Here is a 22,889-nt window from a genome sequence, read left to right as displayed (position 1 = left end):
TTATTATTGAAATGTGCATCTGGTGCAGAAAAATTGGTATCATTAATGTTATTGTGTTATACTGAAACTTGACACTTAAGTATTATGATCACATTTTCTTTGTTTGACCCTTGTCTGATGTTGTTTCATGAAGGTTTACCCTGAATATTTGTTTTATCTATAATTTGGAGAATTAGATTCCTGTCGTTCAATGCTAAAAGACACCTTACACCGTAACTTAAGATGGAGGACAGAGTACAAACCATCATTTTTTTATATTGAAGCAAAGATTTTTTTATTGCATTTGACCTAATGAGGATGTTTACCTTGTTTGAAGCCTATTAAACATGATCTATTAGTACATGTTCCTTCAGGAAAAATAATAATTTGAGGCCATTCTCCCATAGTCTTGGCTCTTCTAGTCATTTCTTTCATTATATTTTTTCTGGAATTGGGATCTTCTCGTTGCACATATAATGGCTGAGTATATTCTATAAGAGCTGAAAAGCACAACATTCTGAATACAGAATCCTGAGAATAAATACAAATTACTGTGGATTCATAATTATTCTTTGGATACCAATTATTGTGGATTTCGTAGGTAGATGCAAAGTAACTTGAAGTATGAATTAATCTTTGGCAAATCCACAAAATCAAGATTCAACAAAAACAATATTTCTTCAATCACGAAAATTGGTACCCATGAAAATAAATAAATCCACAGTACATTTGTTGTTTAAATTGATCTGATCAAACATATTTGATAATCATATTGTTTTAGTGAAATGTTTTAAAACTACAAATATTGAAAATTGATTGATTGATTGATAGCTGTCTACTGTCACTTTGAAAATAATCTAACATATTCAGGTTGATATTGAAATTTAAAGTAAGTCAATATTAGAATTCAATATTTTGTAAAGTTAGGCTTACATTTACAAATAATACTGTTGATTATTAAGTAAAATCAATGCAGTTATTTACAGGTAAGAAATGCTGAAATTATGAAACAGGCAATTCATCCAGTTATCAAACTTAATAGGTTACTACACATACAGGTAAACCAAACTAAACATAAACATGCATTGTTAAAACCAACAAAATACCCACAGCACATGAAAGCCATTTAAAACTCAAATCATAATACAACTAGCACTTAATAAAAGCTCCTTTTTATTGATAATTCTGGTGTTCTCTGAAGACTTTCACTTTATAATGATTACACGATGAAAATGGAAAAATTGGATATAGGAAAACTGCTGCATATTAACAGGAATTTGTCAAAGACACATGGTTATTTACATGAATCAGGGAATATGAATTAGTGATTGACACATGGCTGTTTACGTGGATGTGGAAATATGAATATGTGACTAACACATGGCTAATGACCTATATGTGGAAATATGAATTTGTGACTGACACATGGCTATTTAAGTGGATGTGGAAATATGAATGTGTGACTGTCACATGGCTACTTGCGTAGATGTAGAAATATGAATTTGTGACTAACATGGCAATTTCCGTGGATGTGGAAATATGAATTTGTGACTGACACATGGCTATTTAAGTGGATGTGGAAATATGAATGTGTGACTGTCACATGGCTACTTGCGTAGATGTAGAAATATGAATTTGTGACTAACATGGAAATTTCCGTGGATGTGGAAATATGAATTTGTGACTGACACATGGCTATTTACGTGGACATGGAATTATGAATTTGTAACTGACACATGGCTATTTACATGGATGTGGAAATATGAATTTGTGACTGACCCATGGCTATTTACAGCTGCTATTTACGTGGATGTAGAAATATGAATTTGTGACTGACACGGCAATTTATGTGGATGTGGAAATATGAATTTCACGACTAACACATGGATATTCATGTGGATGTGGAAATATGAATTTTTGGATGACACATGGATATTTACGTGGATGTGAAAATATAAATTGCGACTGACACATGGATATTTATTTACGTGGATGTGAAACTATAAATTTGTGACTGACACATGGCTATTTACGTGGAGATAGAAATATGAATTTGTGACTGACACATGGCTATTTACGTGGACATGGAAATATGAATTTGTGACCTACATATGGATATTAAAGTGGATGTGGAAATATGAATTTGTGACTAACACACAACCATTTACATAAATGTTGAAATTTGAATTTGTGACCAACAAATGATCATTCATTTGTAAAAGCGTACTTTATGATAAACTTTCTGTTGTTAGAACTAGTTTCGAACAGAAGTTGCTTTATAATATCAGTTCAAAATTGGAAGGATACTCTGAGATATCTTAACGCACTAGTTAAAAAGTTAACTAATTATTTCCAATAAAATATAAGATATAGTACAAAGGTTCTGACAAGAACAAACATAACCAATATTCTAATATTGCTTCTTGTGGTCTACTGTTTGCACAAGAATCATGTGTTGACTGATTTCAACTAAACACAAACTTATCCATTCACTCATCAGTGACATGCATAAAACATATAGATCACGGGAACTGTAATCAGTGACATGCATAAAACATATAGGTCATGGGAACTGTAATCAGTGAAATGTGATGCAGTCCTGGTTAACATGCATCCTCTCATTAGAATTAATAACACAAAAAGTGAAAAATGGTACTTAAGACTTTAAATCAAATTCTGTATTAAGTCACTGTAGTATACACTGACAATCACTAATGGAAAAGGCCTTAATGCCTTAAAAAAATGTAAAATTATTTCAAAATTTTTACACAAAAAAGGTATCCAAAATGTTCACAGTATCAATCTGTCAGACCATTAGATTCCATTTCCCTATGTCATTCTGTTCAAAGAGTGTATGTCAAATCTAAAACTAACAGTTTCCAAGAGTTAGTTTAATAAATAATTTGTTATTTAACACATCTTTTTTAACTATATGAAATATATTAGCCTATCATCACAAATGAATTAAAACAGCAAATATATGACTGATACTATAATCAGTAAAACATCATGATACTATACTCAGTAATTGTATCTAAACAGATGTGGGCCTGAAATCCTCACATGAAATTTAATCATACACTTTCAAAAAAACAGTACAATCAGCTATTGACTGGAAAAACATTTCTCTCCTTGACAATAATTTTGTTTGATTATTGACTATATTATTCTTCTCAGTCAAAGGGGTCATGTTGGCTGGTCCAGAGGACATCAGTAAAAGTTTAATCAACAAGTTCATTAGGTAAAAATTGGCTAGGTAATCACTGAAGAAGATTAAGACCAAATCAGGAAAACAAGACAAGAAGTAAAACTAAATCTGATGTACTTATAGATAAACAATGGTGCCATATGCCTTATAATGTCTTTTAAATCTGGTACTCAAAAACATGTTTATTAATACAAACGTTTAAGAGATTAGATATATAAAAATTGGTACGAACTTTCTGAATATGTTAAAATCAGACATTACACTGTTAATATTACCATAAGGGAATTCCAACAATTCATATATGATGTGATGCACGATATACCTACATCCCAAAATTGGTAAAGCTGAATTTTCTTTCCTAGAGAGACTGCTAGGAAGTGTGGAACAGTAAAATATAACAAAAGCATCCATGAACGTGGAATGTGGTGCACAGACCAACATTGGTGCTACATCGGATCCTACTGGTTGGCCTTTAACTTTTACATTTTGGAATCCATAGAAAAAGCAAATGGCCCTTCCTAGATACATGATAGTTTTGTGGAATAACGTCCTTAAATAACAATAAACATGCATTATAAAAAGTACGATTCAAATCACAGCTGTAATCACATGTGAAGATAAATACTTTAAATTGTGACATATTTCAATCTAATTCTAGTCGTTTGTGAAAGCTGCTGTTTTGCAAGCATATTAAAAATGAAACATGCGTGATAAATGATAAATGCTATGATGAAAGCATGAACGACCATACCCCATTATTATGACAACATTTAAAGTTATCCAATCAGCATTCTGCAAGGAGAGACATACAAAAAGCTATATAAGATCATTACATGCAGGTATCTATAAAGGATTGTTTACTACAGAGTATCAAACTAATATCAATTCTAATTTATATTCCAAAACATTAGTTAATCATGGCAATGAATAAATTTTGATTGTTAATAGCATGAATACTGATTATTAAATTCCAAATATTGGTCATATTTAGTAAAAGCAACAGACTGAGGCAAAGCTGAACAGCAGCATGGTCTATTTGTATCATAAAAGAAACAAGGCTTGAATGAAATAAAGCCATGATATTAAGCAAACCAGAAAACAAAATTGCTCATTAAAGAATTTGTTAATAAATATATTTTTCTTACACAACATTAAATATATATAGGTATCTATTTCGACCTTTGAATAACCATAGAAAATTTACTACAAAAGAGCACCAAACATGCCAGGTCAATTTCAAGTTCAACAGGATGAGAAAATAAGTCTTTTAATTTCCCTAAGAAAAAAGTTTCTAAACGATTATCTTACTTCAAAATATAGGAACTAAACAATTATCTTACTTCCAAATATAGGAATGAATTCAGTGGATGATTTAACAACAATAGTTGACAGGTTTAGATATACGATGACAAGACTATCAAAATACGATGAATGAGGTGCTAAAGCAATTATTGGTCCCTCCTTGCAGCTGGCCAGCTTTCCTTTCACTGTTATCCAAAATCCTCCCATCAAAAACACGCCTTGGCAAAACAAAACAATTACTGGTCGTAGCATGCTAGAATTAGATGACATTAAATATGTTATATATACAATATGACTATGATAATGATAGAACATGTTATGATGTGTAAAATCTAATCAAGTAAATTAACTATGAATCCTGTAAATCTTGTTATTCCTGATGATGGATGGGTTACTGATTAGGTCCAGTGGCAAATTTCAAAAATGCATATTCAGACCAAGAACATGTTAATGTGATGTGAATATGAAACCTGCTTTGCACAAGTCGACTAGGTGCGCTAGTTCACAAGGTAACAGTCAATAGGAAGACATGTCACCCTACCCAGATACTTTATTCTAACTTGAACAGACCAGTCTTCTTGCTGTTACTCCTTAATACCATGTGCTTTATAACAGAGAAGCAGCAAACATCAATTTTAAAGTTTTTCACCTAGCTAGATATTGAACCCACTATCTCCCCGCTGGAGGCAACTGGCAAGCACGCTACAAGACCACCGAGGTGGTAATCATATTAATAGAATTTATGTTAAGAAAAAAAAAGAAATACATGTAATTATATTCAGGGTTTCTACCCTATTAATTCTAGGATTTTGTTGGGCGGGATTTTATTTTTTTGGTTTTTCTGTGTAACAACCCTGAAAATACTGTGTTTTCACAGTGAGCTTCCAGTACACTCATGTAATATTCATATTTTTGTGTGTATTTTTTTCTGCTTATTTACGAAAAGCCTTTGGGCATATATTGAGTTAGTTTTATCTAACTAGTAATATACATTATTTTTCTTTTCTTTGTTATTCTTTTTTATCATTGTAAAGCATCTGCTTTACACAAGTAACTGACTTACTCTTATCTCAAAGCAATAAATCTAGTGCACTTTGTCATTTGGCAAATGAGTGGAAGGTTTAAACATTTTTGAGCATTTTTTTCACAGATTTATTTCTAGTTTGTTTAATTCCTATGTTTTCCTTCATATAGAAAATTATCCAGGAAAAGAATTTTAAACATTTACGTATACAAGATATGCATATGAGCATTTGTTTTTTTTTTCTTATAAAGTACATTCATGACACTACAGTGAACAGAAGCAGTACTGCAAACAAACTCAGAACATCATGCTAAATTACAATTGAAATATACAATTTAAAATTAACATTCCATCAAACTATTAGGTGCAAAAAATCCAAATTGATCACTCTAAAACATCCAATAAGGCCACACCAAAAAACATAATTGTTCTTCCGATTTTTCAGATGAAAATAGGGGGGGATTTTTTTATGACATGTATGAAGCGATACCAATTTTTATGTGTCTGTCATTGAAGTGAAAGTTACAATATAAGTAGCATTACAAAATTCGCAGGTATCTTTATACTAGTATCACTTAAATTTTAGAGTTTTTATTTGTGTGTTGCAGTGAATGTAGTCAATATTTATATGTTATTGATATCACAGCTTTTGTGTTTTGAGTCTATGATTAAAAAGGGAAGATTTCAAATCAGTTCAAAATAAAACAATATTGTTTACTGAATCAGGCAATTACTTGACATCCTATGAAAACTCCATTTCCCCATTTCCCGTTTGACAATGAACTTTGAATCTCAACATTCAAAAATGTGTTGTAGTTTCCCCTAACTTTTTTCAACAAAACAGACATCAATATTGTATCCTTACTCTGACAAAGTATAGCATTTGGCCTTTGCACTTTCGCATTTTGACCAACAAAATCCACATTGTTGATACAACTCAGTATTGGGAGTAGAATTTATATGCAGTAACTTAAAAATCTGAAATCTGAATTCTGAAAAAAAAATTCCCAGCAAAAGAAAAAAAGAAAAAATGAAATCAGGAAATTTGAAGCAGCGATTCGAAGAACAAGACATTAATTTGGTGTGGCCTACCACAACTTATGAATTAGTCAGTTTATAAACAATTTGTACATTTATTCTTTTTCTAAACTGTTTATCAGGCTATTTTTCCATTAGGCTTTGTTTGCAGTTTGAGCCTTTGATTGGACAGTAAAATCTTCACAGTGGTCATTATTCAAGTTTCATGGCTTTGTATAATGCATTTAAATGAACGGTCAAATGCTCTTATAGGGAAAATTCGCCGTAAAATGTCTACTCCGAAAATTAGACACATGCTAAGATTTCCCAATACACAGTGATATAACAAGCTGTACTGATTATTACAAGAAAAAAGTTACAACTAAAATCATTATTTCAAACTTATTTTTAAACCACTGTTGTAAAAAGTATGTGCAGAACAAAATGACTTATTGTCACAAATATTTCAATTGAATTCATTCGTGTGCATGCTGGTACTAAAATCAATTACCTTTTTGTACGTCCTTCCATTTTTGTAAAATTTTAACTAATCAAATGAACCTTTTATATGACAAAACTTTGAAGTTAATGTTATTGATGCATGAAGCATTAATGTTACTGTCAGTACTAAGCATTACACAAATGTAAAATTACCCATATGTGCTTCTGTCTTAAGTATCAGCTATATTTGTACTGGCATATCATACTTCTCAAATAAGTGCTCCATATGTGACACGGCCATATGTGTTTATAGAAAAACTCAAATTTAAATCATATTTGAATCATGTGTGGATGACTTAAATAACATTGGTGGCTATACACAATTTTTTTTACTAAAAATATAAAACATTGAATTGCACTTGCATAACATTTGTTGAAAAATTTGTTCCAATACTTTGGTCACATGATTTAACACATGTTCCTTCCTTCATATGGAAAGCACATGTAGTGTACACATGTGTGTCATATATTTCATAATCAAATGATAATATATCTTGTTTAGCAGAAGACTGAATTGCAAAAAAGAAAGGCATTTGTTCATAAAAAGTCAATGCCAAATATAATTATGTAATAATTATTTAATCATTGAGGAGTCTCCCATTATTGATTGGATAAACTTTTATTACAAACCATGTGTGATGTATACCCTTAGTTAATGTGAATTATACTATATTTTCTTTAGTAATGGTAAGTACCGTTTTTTTAAATGGTCTTAAGTTAATTTTTTCCTTATTTCTTTGAAACTACAACCTTTTAAAGCATGACTTCCAACAAGAGATTTTTTTTATTGCTCTACAAAATTTATCATCACTTTTAATCGTCTTTAAGACTAATTAATCAGTACAACAATTTTACTTTCTGAGGACTTCTAAGAAATTTTCCTATTTGTACATACTTTCTCCATCCTTTCATTGGTTTATCCTGCTCCTCCTTAGATCGGAATGCTAATGATGCTTTGGCTAACATCCATGCGAATATGAGACAAGTGAAGATCATTAAAAGTCTAATTGGTACAACAAACAGAGACATGAAGACAATCTGTAAAATAAACACATCAGTCTTATAAAATTGCTAAGCATAATTCCCGTCAAAAGTAAAAGAAGAATATATGTCCAAAGGACATCATGCAAACTGGCACTATTACATTTCCATGTTCAGTGAACCACAGAATCTGGGTCAAAACCCTAATAAGGACAAATACTTTTTTTTAATTCACATCCTAGTAAACAATTGCACTTAGATTCAAAGTTGAGGTGACCACAACTTCATGGCAAACTAGCTTTAATCAAAACTTTAACCTGATAAGAGGATGGACAGATGAAGGAACAGAAACACAGACAGAAAAACATATTACCTCTACTATTGAATGTGGGGCATCATAGTAAAACAATATACAGAGGAAATCAAAATCACCATGTGCCCTTTCCCACTGATTTTTAAGTCTTTAAGTGCCTTTTATAGCTGACTGTGCGGTATGGGCTTTGCTCATTGTTGAAGGCCGTACGGTGACCTATAGTTGTTAATTTCTGTGTCATTTGTTCTCTTGTGGAGAGTTGTCTCATTGGCAAGCATACCACATCTTCTTTTTTATATTTGGTTTGACAATGACTGTGGTAGATTAAACACATATAACCTCCAAAATACAATCAAGGCAAGCACACTACCACCAGACAACTAACACAGTTGTTTAGTGGACAAAGTACTCATTAAAAGAGAAAATAGAAAATCAATATAATTAAAGAAATCAACTACTAGCATGACTAGTACATGTAAATCATTAATCTGTAAATTTTTATTATACAAATAGCAATAAAGTGTATAGGAGACTCAGGTCAAAATCTGCTGTACATGATGGCAAAATCCATACATGTACACCTTATCGCTATTTGTCTGCCATTAATGGACATCGCAGAAGTTTCAGTAAAATTTTGACATCACAAGACAAATAGTCTGATACCACAAAAGTAAAGTGTTCGTTGTTAAGTCATCAATAACTCAAGTGTCACCGATTCCCAAATAGCAATCAGGTCTGTTGTATTGCAATGGCAATTGGAACTGCAGACAATTATCTGCTTGTTTAAATTTTAGACTGTTTTAGTGACTGTGATAAGGGGATCATAGACAAAATTAAATTGTTTGTTATCTTTACATTACTTTCTATTCACAGTCTACAGTCAGGGGTACTACTTATATAAGTGATTTCATGATCACCTATTTCAGTGATTTGATCAATTCAGTTATCACCGATTTAAGTGATTTTGGTGTTTCCTCTGATCTTCAAATGCTAATTCATTAACTTTCCATATTTTGACAAATTTTTCTTTAATTTTCCTACATAGATCAGTTATCCCTTTCTCTTGTATATTAATTTCACCAGTGCACTTGGGCAATAAGTTAGTGCGCTAAAGCTTTTAAAAGTACCCTTGGGAATTTTTCTGTAATCAAATATTCATTAACTACTCTTACAATCAAACAAAGGTCAACAATTTTAAGTAACCTGATTTGTCTTCTTTAGAGTTAGAATGATCTACTTCAAGGTTATATCCTGATCTACAAATTATTCCAGTTTATGCATATTTTAGATAAACCGTCAAAACTGACAGGCTCATCAAGCAAAAGATAATTTCTGCATGTATGTATTTGTTTTTTAAATGCAATCCTTGTCTTTAAACCAATAAAAAATATTAAGCTTGAGCCTTGTGGGGAAAATATCAAGAAAATGTTATAAACACTTAATGAAGTGATTACATTTTTACTTCTCAAATTACTTGTTTCAGTGATTTTAAAAAGTCTGTGTCTACTTTGTGAAAATTTTCAATTTTTCAAAGCCAAAATCACCTAAAGATGTGATTCTGAAATCACTTGTATGAGTAGTACCCCTGACTGGTCTAACAATAACATGAATTTCTGAAATCACTTGTATGAGTAGTACCCCTGACTGGTCTAACAATAACATGAATAACAAAAAAATGTAGTAATATTTGATATTTTGTTGATATTATATATACATGAATGTTGATGAAATTGGGGCATATAAATCATCAAAATTAAACCTATTCTATGTTACGTTATCATGTCTGCTAGTCAAGATACAATTAGACATAACACAAAAAACATATAAAAACAAAATTACTCTTTCTTCTTTTTCATCCAATTAGCCTAGGAACACTCAGCTACAAACTGGTCATCGTGACTTTCAAATTATATACTACATGTATTACTTTTTACAGACTTTTGATTTAATGAGTTAAATTTAAATATATTTTCAACATTAACACCATTTGAGTGCATTAGATTTACATAAGTTGGTACGAGTTTGCAATGGTACAAATTTACCGTGGTACGAGTTTGCTATTACTATTAGTGGTATGAGTTGATTGGTAGTTTGCAATGGTACAAATTTACCGTGGTACGAGTTTGCTATTGCTACATGTATTAGTGGTATGAGTTGATTGGTAGTTTGCAATGGTACAAATTTACCGTGGTACGAGTTTGCTAATACTATTAGTGGTATGAGTTGATTGGTAGTTTGCAATGGTACGAGATATCTATAATTCTGTTATAAGGTACCAGTCTGCAAGAAAACTTGTCACCCTAAAGGAAGCTATATATATATCCCAGGGGGGTTACTGACTATCCTTTCGGGCATAACTGTGCCAACACTGGCAACAGCACTTGCCAAATCATACCCTGTTATAATCAGAAAACATTGAAAATCATACCCTGTTCTAACCAGAAAACATATAAAAACATACCCTTATCTAAACAGAAATATTGAAAAACATACCCTGTTCTGGACACGCTCAGAAAATGTATACCCTGTTCTAGAAATGCTCAGAAAATGTATACCTTGTTCTAGACCGGGGTTCTAGACTGTATCTTAAACAGTTAAATAAGCCATCCTGTTCTAGACAAATACTTTGTTTAAAAAAGACCCTGTTCTCACCAGCAATGCATGAAAAAGCGACCCTGTTCTAACCAGCAGGACATGAAAAGGGGACCCTGTTCTAACCAGCAGGGCAAATATATTAACAACCAGAAGGCAGACAAACAGGGAATACCACCACTTAAGACTCATGATAATAAGACCGCTGATTCAGACCAACAGAAAGCAGAGGCATTGAATACGCAGTTTACAAGCGTTTATACCGAGACAGTATATGAATCTATTCCATACCAAACTCCTCATGTAGACAAAATGAGAAACATCATAGTAACAACCAAAGGAGTGGAGAAGATACTAAAAAATGTAAATGCATCAAAAGCGATGGGCCCTGATGGTATACATCCCAGAGTACTTAAAGAATTGGCACCTAACATATCTGAGGTAATGGCTCACTTTTTCCAACAATCCATCAACAGAGGAACCATCCCAGATGAATGGAAAAGTGCTAATATATGCCCATTATTCAAGAAGAACGACAGAACCATCCCAAGTAATTACAGACCAGTATCCCTAACATGTATCACTTGCAAACTACTAGAACATGTCATTTGCTCGAACCTAATGCAGCACTTTGAAGATCACAACATCCTAAATAGCCGACAACATGCATTTAGAAGAAGACACAGCTGGGAAACCCAACTTATTAACGTAATACATGACTGGGCAACTGCCATTGACAACAGGAAACAAACAGATATATTTATTTTGGATTTTGAAAAAGCATTTGACACCGTACCGCACGAACTATTAAAAAGTAAACTTCACAAATATGGCGTGCCGAAAAACATCTTGAATTGGATTAATGCATTTCTATCTACAAGATCTCAGTGTGTGATAGTGAATGGGACTAAGTCCAAAACATCGACAGTCCTATCAGGTGTACCTCAAGGAACGGTTCTTGGTCCCATCCTATTTCTGGTCCATATCAATGACATAGCAGAAAATGTAACATCAGAAATAAGGCTGTTCGCAGACGACTGTGTATATATGCTACAGAGAAATTAAAAATGAGGATGACTGTGCAGAACTACAGAAAGATATAGATACCCTTGGTAACTGGGCGACTAATTGGGGTATGAGATTTCAACCAATTAAATGCAACATGATGACATTGAGTCGCAAGAAGAAAATTACATCATTTAAATACACTCTCAAAAATACGGATCTCCAATTTTAACATCTATTAAATATCTAGGAGTAAACATCACAAATGATCTACACTGGGGAAAGCACATAGAGGAGATATGCAATAAATCTTATAGGACATTAGGCTTACTAAAAAGAAACCTATCAGCATGTCCACTTGAAATTAAACTCCAGGCATATAAAGGACTGATACGACCTGTCCTAGACTATGCAAGCACTGCCTGGGACCCACATCAACTATATCTACAAGACCAACTGGAAAATGTACAGAAAAGAGCAGCTAGGTTTATAACATCAAACTACAACTACGAACCAGGAAGTATGACAGCAATTTTAGAGCAACTGCAATTACCATCACTAAAAGACCGCCGTACACAAAACAGACTGATCCTTTTCTGCAAAAGTATACACGGTCAAGCAAACTTACCTTCTGACCAACTGAAAAAACCATCAAGGACAACCAAGAACATGCACAGCCAACATTTCCTTAGACTTCAAACAAAAACAGACACATTAAAATACAGTTTCATTCCAAATACCATTAAAGACTGGAACCAACTACCACCGGATATCTTCATCAAAATTCAGACAGCAGAAGAACCAGCTAAAACCTTTAGTGAAATTGTAAGGGGGCCCCACTTAAGTAAATTACTTGACGCACGCGCGGTGTATTAATATCCATGGATGTATCACCTTATTCCTATCAAGATCAAGATCAAGGGCATGAAAAAGGGACCCTGTTTTGCGGCACACTCGTTCTACTAAAAATATAGGAAGTAACCCCCCCCCCCCCCCCCCCCCCCCGGGGATATATATACATATTGTTCTTCTATGCTGAGAGTATACTGATGGTGAGTATATCTATTGAACTATTAATGGTGTCGAGAAGTGTACATTATAAGTCTTTCACATCTACCTACCTGTATTTTTTGCATAAAACTAAGATGAATTTTATGAACAAACGGGTTTAAGATCTCTGGTGTAATGAGTGACATTTGACGCGGAATGGCTATCTGACGTTTCATTTTGTTGTCGTTTCCAAAGTCTATTCTAACCACTTAATTGGGTATATTTTTTGAAAGGTTCAGCTTGTGGCCATTGTTTGTGTTCTTTGAAGTAAAGTGCAACTCTAATATTTCCGCGACAACATCAAACCGGTTTGAGTACGCAAACGCATTAGATACAGATGGCAAGCCGTTTTTAAATATATTCCACATTCAAGATATCTTATAAAGATAAAAAGATGTCTTATAAAGTTGATAATATGTCTTTAAAGTTAATAAGAATTAGATATCTTGTAAAGTTAATAAGATATCTTATAATCTAAATAAGATATCTTTACAAACAGTTTAAATGTAAGGATATCTAAGGGGGTAACAAGGAGGTAATCATTTCCCAAATCCGGCTTTTTTGTAATATTTTTTCTCACATCCCCACTTTTTTAACCCCTTATATGCTAGTCTGGCATCCTGACCCAATCTAATACTTCGTCGAGCAGTGAGTCAGGATCCCAGCTAGGCTACCAGTATGCCACATCCAAAAGTGTGCCACCCCTTCATATCTTATTAAATCAGATATCTTATAAACTTATTGAGATATCTTTTAAACTAAATAAGATATCCAATTTATATCGCAAAGTATTTGATTAAAATATATCTTTAAAAAGATATAAGATATCTTATAAACTATATATAAGATATATAATTAAGCTAAAAAGATATTTTACATATTTTATATATACGATATTTTTTAAAGTATGTAAGATATTTCATCATGTCGGTTTGAGTTGCTCACCCAATTTTGTCATTATAACAGAACTATTTTGAAACAATTGTCATACAAGTGGGAGGTTCAGCTAACATGGCTATACTGAAACTAGATTTATTCTGCGAAAAAAATTACAGTTGATTCCCATTCGTTCCTTTATAGTTAATATGGTCTATCGTTTAATTTTGTCAGTTTTCATGGACTTTAGGCTTTTTGAATTTACCTTGGAGTTCGGTATTTTTGTAAATACTTTTTTCAATCAGCTGTCTTTTCTCGTTTTCAAAGGTCACGATCGTATCGATCGTACTAATCAATCGATACGATCGTTTTAGGGTTGATCAATTCAATGAACGGGCCCATGAACTGTCTCGTCTAGTTTTCAAGGGTCACGATCGTATCCATCGTAATCAATCGTTACGATAATTAAAGAGTTAATCAATGCAATCAACTGTCTCTTAATTCTTGTGTTCTAAACTCACAATCTTATCGATTTTATTCAGTCGTTACGAGCGTTTTATTTGAGTTGATCAATTCAATCATCTGTCTCATGATGTTTTCAAGGGTCAATATCGTACCGATTATATTCAATCGTTATGATCGTTTAAGGGTTGATTAATGTCTCATTAAACGATAGATACTAGTACTCGTAATCAATTGTATCTATCGTATAACAATCTATTGTTTGCAGCTGACTGAGTTGATATTTGGTAAACACTCGTATCGTAACGATCTAGTGTTTGCAATTTTTCTATTGAGTTGATCAGGGGTTTGCAATTTTTATTGAGTTGATTGAGTTTATATTTGGTAATAAATCATTATCAATCGTATGTATAACGGTCTAGTGTGTGCATTTGTATTTAAGCCGGTTGATCTGTGCATGATAATCAACCGTGATCAATCGTATCTATCGTAACGATCGAGGGATTGAAATTGAAATCAGTTGAATTAGTTGACGGCTGGTTATCAATTGTGATCAGTCGTATCAATCGTTCAAATAAATGTCTTGTAACGTTTTATTGAGTTGACTGAATTGAAATTTGTAGTTCAATCAACGTCAATGTAATCAATTGTTGCAATAGTAAAGTATTTAAAAATTTAGATAGAGTTGTCAATGTTCAATCAACGATTAACAATCGATTCTGTTGTTCCGATCAATTTTTTAAAGTGAACAGTTCTTGTATCAATCGATTGTCGAATTCGGTATTTCAATGTCTTCAATCAAGTATGCCAGTGTAAAGCAAACTTTCACTAAAGCTGAATTACTTTACTAGGCCAGTTGATTTGTTGAGGTGAATTCAAACTGTAATTGGGTAGAATAATTTAGCAATTAGTAATTCAAAGTTTGCTGAGTATCATTGAATACTATTTTTAGAATTCAAGACCAAATCATTTTTTTTGGAACCTTGGCCGCTTTTTAAGCCAATATCACATGTATACAAACATCAGTCAACGGTTACATAAAGAAACAATATCTCCCTGTGTTAACCATTAACTTTTGATTGTCTCTTCCCCCCAGCTATTGATTTAAGCATACATGAAACCACACATGAAAATGATATAATTTTGTAAAGGAAACAAAATAATAGCCAATTAAGACTGTACATATAACTTTTAACGTGACATTCATGGAAAAAAGTCTACGTAGCACTACTTGTTGCTGATTATAGTTTGTTGAAAAATAATACAACAAAAAATAAACAAATTCATTTTTCCTACATAACTATCCTTATATTCTAATACCATTAGAGGTTTTCCTGTTCATAGGAAGCTTATACAAAGAAGAAGAAGCTAAGTTATATAAATTGATAGGTTATCTCAAAACGTCTTTAATAACAACTTTACTGCAAAATTTCCAACTGTTTCCTTTCAATCATGCGCAGTGTAAACTAAATGGATCCCTGGGTAATCCTCATTGCGATGCAACCACCCAAGATGGCAACCAAAATCTAAAAGTAAACCTGACAAAGAAACAAAAAATATAAACATTTTCACCTATTTAAGTCGCTCTTTCTAAGATATATAGACAATGGAGAGTGCCGGTGATCGCTCAACCCAAAAAAGTGAGTTCCTCGTGGGGTCAAAATACCGTCTGGTGAGAAAAATAGGCAGTGGGTCGTTTGGTGATATTTATCTCGGAATCAACATAACAAATGGAGAAGAAGTAGCAGTTAAATTGGAATCTGTTAAAGCTAGACACCCACAACTTCTTTATGAAAGTAAACTTTATAAAATTCTTCAAGGTGGAGTGGGTATTCCTCATATACGCTGGTATGGTCAAGAGAAAGAATACAATATCCTTGTTATGGACTTGTTAGGGCCAAGTTTAGAAGATCTGTTCAACTTCTGTTCACGCAGATTCACTATGAAAACCGTTTTAATGCTTGCAGATCAAATGATAGGACGTATAGAGTATGTCCACAATAAAAATTTCATTCACAGAGACATTAAACCTGATAATTTCTTGATGGGAATCGGTCGTCACTGCAACAAAGTTTTCTTGATCGACTTTGGGCTAGCCAAAAAGTACCGAGATAGTCGCACAAGAACCCACATTGCATATAGGGAAGATAAGAATCTAACTGGAACTGCCAGGTATGCCAGCATCAATGCACATCTTGGCATAGAGCAGAGTCGTCGTGATGATATGGAGTCGCTTGGCTATGTTTTGATGTATTTCAACAGAGGCAGTCTACCGTGGCAAGGTTTGAAAGCTAATACCAAAAAGCAAAAATATGAGAAAATTAGTGAGAAAAAGATGTCAACGCCAGTAGAAGTTCTTTGCAAAGGTTTTCCAGCTGAATTTGCTATGTACCTAAACTACTGTAGAGGATTGAGATTTGAAGAGGCTCCAGATTATATGTACTTACGACAACTTTTCCGCATTCTATTCCGTACCCTGAACTATCAGTACGATTACACTTTTGACTGGACAATGTTGAAACAAAAGGCAGCACAAGTAGCTCAGTCCACAGCTACAGCTGCTGCTACCGCTGGTCGCTAAATTTGCCAAAGTCTGATATTGCATTATTGTCAGAAAATGAAAATGTATATGAAACTAAATTTGAAGGAAGTGTTGGAAAGTGTTAGATCAGTTCATTTGACTTTTACGTGTAGGAATTTGAGAATTATCTGTATTGTTATTAAATCTATAAAACTGGAAATTTAGTTCCATCTTGAGTTGTTGCAAGATATGGCTCAAATTGTCAATTTCACTGTGATAAAATTTGGAAGAAAAGATTAAATGAATGATTTATGGCATGGTGCATTTCAGCAGTTAGTGCTAAACAGCAGTCAAATTTAATTAATTACACTGTAAAATGCATCAGTGTAGGGATGATTAATCTTTTCATTACATGTGTGTATCTAATTATTTTAATATTTTGATGAAAGATGTATTTACAACAAATGTTACTGTATGTGTAGTGTAAATAGTAATCCTATCTAATAATGTATACTTTTTTGACATGAAAGTGCGAAGGAAATAATTTAATGGTGTAATTAATGAATTTATTTTGTTGAAATATTTCTGGTCTTAATGAAATCTCACAAAACAATTTTACTTGTGTTTTTATTTATGAAGTACTGTTTTTTTAATTCTTTGAATTTTGGAGGGTGGATGTACAAAACTTGAGATTGATTATGTTTTCATTTAGAAAGTGTTGTTTATTTACATCATACTGCAATAACCATTACAATGTTCCCTTATGGTTTACATATGTTTGTAGTTCCGTATTTTCCTCTGATAATTAATGGATAAATTGGGATTTTCTCAACATTGATTTTAATGGACTAAACATGCCAGATACATGGGAAGCAAGTTAACTCGTACCATTGTAAACTCGTACCACGTAAACTCGTACCAAAAAAGTTAACTCATACCAACGTAAACTCGTACCACTGGGAAGTCGTACCAATCAGAACTCGTACCACTGCAAACTCGTACCATTAAAAATATATTCAAAAATACGAATGTTTTATGATTTTTTTTTTTGGTAAACTAAATAAAAAAAGTTGAATTACTTGAATTTTATACTAGATTTTAATGAAAACTTAGACAAAAATACGAATGTTTTATGATTATTTTTTTTTAAGCTTTATACAAAAAATTAAAATATCTTTGAAATTTATACCAGATTTTAATGAAAACTTAGACAAAAATATGAATGTAATTTCTTAATTACCATGCTAATAAATATATTAAATTCCTTTGATTGTGTGATTATTGGTTGATTATTAACTAATCAACTTGTTTTTTTTTATCTTTAACTAATCAACTTGTATAATCATATAAGCATGGTCATATTCTGCTGAAATGTGCTGAATATTGTATTAAAATAAATTTCATACTTTCTAACTGTTGGTCATAAACAATTTTAAACCTTTAAAACACAATCAATAAATTCTTTCATTAAATAAAATTCCTTTTAGAAACAATAGAAAAATACCCAAATCTATTCAATGTTACTGATTTGGAATGATTAAAAATTAAATCAAATAGTTGTCAGTAAAAGTTTAAAAAAGAGTCTATTCAAGGGATACAACAAAGCCAATCTGCCACGGTTTTCTCTATCCAATTAGACAAGGAAAATTAGCTACAAATTGGTTATTGTAATTTCAAATTACATACATTTTACAGACTTAAGAGGTATTGAGTGAAATTAAAGTATATATTCATCATTAAACACCATTTTAATGCATTTAAATAAGTTGGTACGAGTTTACAATGGTATGAATTTACCGTGGTACGAGTTAGCAGTGGTACGAGTTTGCATTGGTACGAGTTTTTGTTAAGTGGTACGAGTTTACAATGGTACGAGATAACTATAATTCGATACATGTATGTATGTTAAAAATTTACAGAATGTTAAGACAAAACTTTTAAATATGTGAGATTGTATAACATACATTTGTGCAAGTACATGTACATGCAGGTCAAATGACAGTTCAAGATAATTTGAAAACAAAATATGTTTTTAATGAGTCTAAATATTGATAAATTTAAAATAACTGTAGTGCTACCTTGTGTTATAAATGTCTTTTGAACTCAACATGTTTATACACAGCTTTTTAAGTTAACTATTTAAATAGTCTTAAGATGGATACATCTGATACATGTATACTATGAACATGTACATGCACACTTATTTTTTTAATTGGAGGGTCTTAATTATATCTATTAAGTACTCACCACACATGTATATGTATACGTAACATGTGTAATTGTTGACGTTTTCTGTTAAAATCATTTTGAAATAAGGTAATATAATAATGTACATGCAATTTTTTTTATGTCTCAATTTAATACTGTACACTTTTAAACAGGAAATCATAGTTATAAAATTTTACGATATAAATATAATAACAAATGTACTTCATATCTGATTATAATTTTTTGTTGTATCCTATATACATGTACATTATAAAACATTTAGTGTACATATTCATGTATAATGTTTTGGCTCATATGAATGTGTGTGAAAATTGAAATTCCTCGCAATGATAAACATAACAAAATGCTTTTTTAAAATTTATCCCTATTCTTTTAATAGACCTAAATAACATAGCTTTTTAACAATGGTCATTGTACACCAACTTCATGTGTATGTACTTGTGCAGTAAAGTAATGCTATTTATATCAGCATCATCATTTTTGTACATTTGAACAATGATCTATGTTCATGAATATAAGGTACATCTGCATCATGGTTTTTTGTACAGTTGCATTGTGAACAATCAGCATTATGCATTTTTGCAGTTGCAGTTGACATCTTGGGAGCCCATTTGTTATTTTTTCTTTGTAGTGTTTTTTTTCTTTTTAAAGAATTTTGGTATATTTTAATTTACATATATTTACCATGTTTACTTTGACAAAAATACCTGTACATTTGCTTACACATTGTACTGTACATGTATTATAATACATGTGTGTGTTCTGTTATATTCCTTATTTTTATAATTCCAACAGTTGCCTCCCATTATTTATCTAGGTCAAGTTTTTCCTTTGGGAGGGTATCTAATTATACAAGTATTTATATAAATTAGAAATTTTGTATTTTTTCCATATTTATGCTAGGAAGCAAAAGATTTTCTTATCACAAAGGAAAAGTGATGTTCCAAATCAGTACTGATCAATTTTTTTAAGATCTACCAGTCGTGTGGAAGTTCCAGAAGGAGAAATTTTAAGAAACAGAAAAAGTTTTAATGAATTCTATTTGCCCTAAAGGGAAGGAAATAAGTTGTTCTGGACTTGACATTACAAAAAAATAGAATAAATTATTTGAAAGTACATTTTTTTGTACATGTACAAGTAGAACACCATAAATTACATGTAAAGCATTTCCTGAAAGACAACATTGTACACATTTGGCAAATTGTCAAGTGGAGCATTAAAAGCAAAATTACTTGTATTGCTAAACAGTTCAGATAAAGTATAAAGATTTTTTTTTATCAAAATTGATGAAGGATATTGGTGAAATATAATGAGGAAAAGATCACTTGGTTGAAGTAAAATCTATAATTTTCAGATCACACGTATATATTTTTCTACTACCAACCAAAATCCATGCACAATACATAATGAAATTTTTATTGAATGTAAAACACACACAAGTTGGCACACTTACATTTTTTTCTATATTTTGTGATAATGTGTTAGACATTTATTCACTAAAAACTATTCTTTATATACATTGGATGAAGAGGAGAAGCAAACACCATTTAATTTTCCATACAAGAATAAATTAATATTGTTCATACATGTACATGTATTATAGTGAAGTTAAAAATGTTCACATGGCATATTACACTTTGAAGTTAACATTCATGAACAGAATATTATTTGTGTGGCTTTTATATAGGGCTCAATTATCATAATAGATACATGTAGATTACTGAATCTACTGATAATCTAGAATTTTTTTCTTTAGCTTGGAGAAATGTGAGTCTGAGATAGTGGTATGAATGAGGATATAAACGAATGACATTGAACTGATAAATTAGGTCTCTATGTACCTCCATATAGTTGTTATTTTGTAATGTAAATTATTAAATGTATGAATCTGAAGTTTTAATAAATGTTGGAAAACTGGTTAAGCTTTATTAACATTTATAGAACTGTGATGATGAATACAAACTAAAAAGATTGACAACTTCAGGGCTTCATGTACATACAGAAATTGTTAATACAAGTTGTGGAATGAAATTGAAAATGAGAGCAATGAGATTCATAAAAAAAATATTTTTTAAGGTCAGAGATAAATGATACATGTACAAAATGTATTTGGTATGATTACATTGAATTCAAATATCTATTTCCCTACATGTCATGCATGTAGATGATATATACATTCCTAAAAAGAAAAAAAATAAGATGCAGAAAATTCATTCCATGCATGAATGCCATATGAAATTTCCAAGAGAGAACACTAACATACTAGAAAATAACCAAACTACATGTAGCGGAGTCTTTGTTCATATTCTATCATTCCTTGTTGAAGAAAAAACATTAATATTATTAAGATTAACAATTTACATCTTTCTGATAAAGGGATACATGTTTGTCCCCTCAACTGCTCAAACTAAGTTATTATTTTCAGAGTGTATCTACACATATAGTAATGATGTACATGTGCATATTGTCAGGATTTGATTTAATTTACTGTAAATTCAGTAATTATTGCAATGTTTTTATTATTGCGAAAAATGCGACAGGGTTATAATCGCAATAATTTAAACTTGCATTTTGAAATTTTTTATATGAATGAAACAGGGCTTTTGTCAATATCACAAATATTAAAATCGCATTTTAGTCTAAAATGACAATATCGCAATGATAAATGCATGCAATAATTTCTGAATTTACAGTAGTTATTAACAGGTAGAGAAGTAGTTGGGTCATAGGGACATGTAGTGTTACTGATGCAGGTCAATAAAACCAAGAGTAAAAATTGTCTACACAAACTCTATCTACCTGAAAAAGTTAAGAAAACCTGCTGTAGACTCGTTTTTGAGATGTTGATTTTTATGCCCCTGCTGTAGCGGAGGGGGCATTAAGTTTTACCCTTGTCCATATCCGTCCCACAATTGGTTTCCATTCTCTAACTTTAGTTTGCCTCAACCAAATGTTATGAAGCTTATGCACAATGCTTATTACCACAAAACACAGATCAAGTTTCACTTTGGATAGCGTCACTTTTACCATTCTAGAGTGATGCCCCTTTACAAATGGAAAAATAGTTGAATTTTTCGTTTGCATTCTCTACCTTTAGTTTGCCTCAAGCAAATGTTATGAAACTTATACACAATGCTTATTACAACAAAACTCAGATCAAATACAAATGTGGTAGTGTCACTTTTACTGTTCTTAAGTTATGTCCCTTTATAACTTTATATGCAAGCGGGGGCATCATCTGTGTCCCATGGACACATTCCCCATTTATTTTTTTTGGCAGTTCTTTGATGTCTCCAAAACTATTGGATGTGGTTTAAAAGCGTGAACTACAAAAATGATCAGCACAACAGGAAATATTTACCGTTACAGAAAGACTGACAACCCAATAGGGAGTTATTTCCCCTTAATGGTAATATTTTATTGATTTTTAGTTTGTACATGTAGCTCACAGAGCCAAGAAAGCTTTTCTCATCCTTGGTGTACTTCTTCAAACATTTTACACAAATCATCTCTGAAACTACTGAGCCAATTGCACTTCACAATTATCCTTGGGGAATAGAGTTTAAAAAGTGTGTTGGATGATCACCCTTGCCCACCATTATGGCCTCCAAGGGGTAAAATGCATATATTGGCTATTTTGAAAACCATTAATAGAGAAAATCTGCTAGAGGCAGGGCTGTTCAGGATGTCAAGTTCTACCTAAAGTCCATTCAGATTATTCCTTTCGGACACTTCAATAAGGGAGTCAATGACTTGCCTGTGATGGAAGTCGCAGAATGCGAGACACATTGATTACATCCAGCGCCTAAATCATAAACTATTTTTATAA

At 31.9% G+C, this 22,889-nt stretch overlaps 2 protein-coding genes across 6 annotated transcripts in view; one reads left to right on the top strand and one right to left on the bottom strand.

Annotated features, from left to right (window-relative positions):
• LOC127702137 (lysophosphatidylcholine acyltransferase 2-like) overlaps positions 1-13,239 on the bottom strand; it is a 45,828-nt gene extending 32,589 nt beyond the window's left edge. The window contains exons 1-4 of one of the 5 annotated variants that reach the window (XM_052206235.1): positions 13,044-13,239; positions 7,927-8,069; positions 4,528-4,742; positions 306-479 (exon numbers count right to left, since the gene is read on the bottom strand). In XM_052206235.1, coding sequence (XP_052062195.1) covers positions 306-479; positions 4,528-4,742; positions 7,927-8,069; positions 13,044-13,148 — 637 coding nt within the window. In that variant the 5' untranslated portion in view covers positions 13,149-13,239. The other 4 variants (XM_052206234.1, XM_052206237.1, XM_052206236.1 and 1 more) reach the window with 4 other exon arrangements.
• Positions 13,240-15,778: 2,539 nt separating this feature from the next.
• On the top strand, positions 15,779-20,977 carry LOC127702161 (casein kinase I-like). The gene has a single exon (XM_052206267.1). It carries the CDS (start codon positions 15,917-15,919, stop codon positions 16,889-16,891), a length of 975 nt encoding a protein of 324 aa, XP_052062227.1. The 5' UTR covers positions 15,779-15,916; the 3' UTR covers positions 16,892-20,977.
• Positions 20,978-22,889: the final 1,912 nt, after the last annotated feature.

The sequence above is a fragment of the Mytilus californianus genome, unplaced genomic scaffold, assembly GCF_021869535.1.
Source record: "Mytilus californianus isolate M0D057914Y unplaced genomic scaffold, xbMytCali1.0.p SCAF_5, whole genome shotgun sequence".
NCBI lineage: Eukaryota > Metazoa > Mollusca > Bivalvia > Mytilida > Mytilidae > Mytilus > Mytilus californianus.
Note: the sequence above shows the minus strand (reverse complement) of the source record. Positions and strands in the feature narration are given on the sequence as shown.

Excerpts from the sequence above, each read along its gene's own strand:
- LOC127702161 (XM_052206267.1), top strand. The coding sequence starts at position 15,917 with ATGGAGAGTGCCGGTGATCGCTCAACCCAAAAAAGTGAGTTCCTCGTG.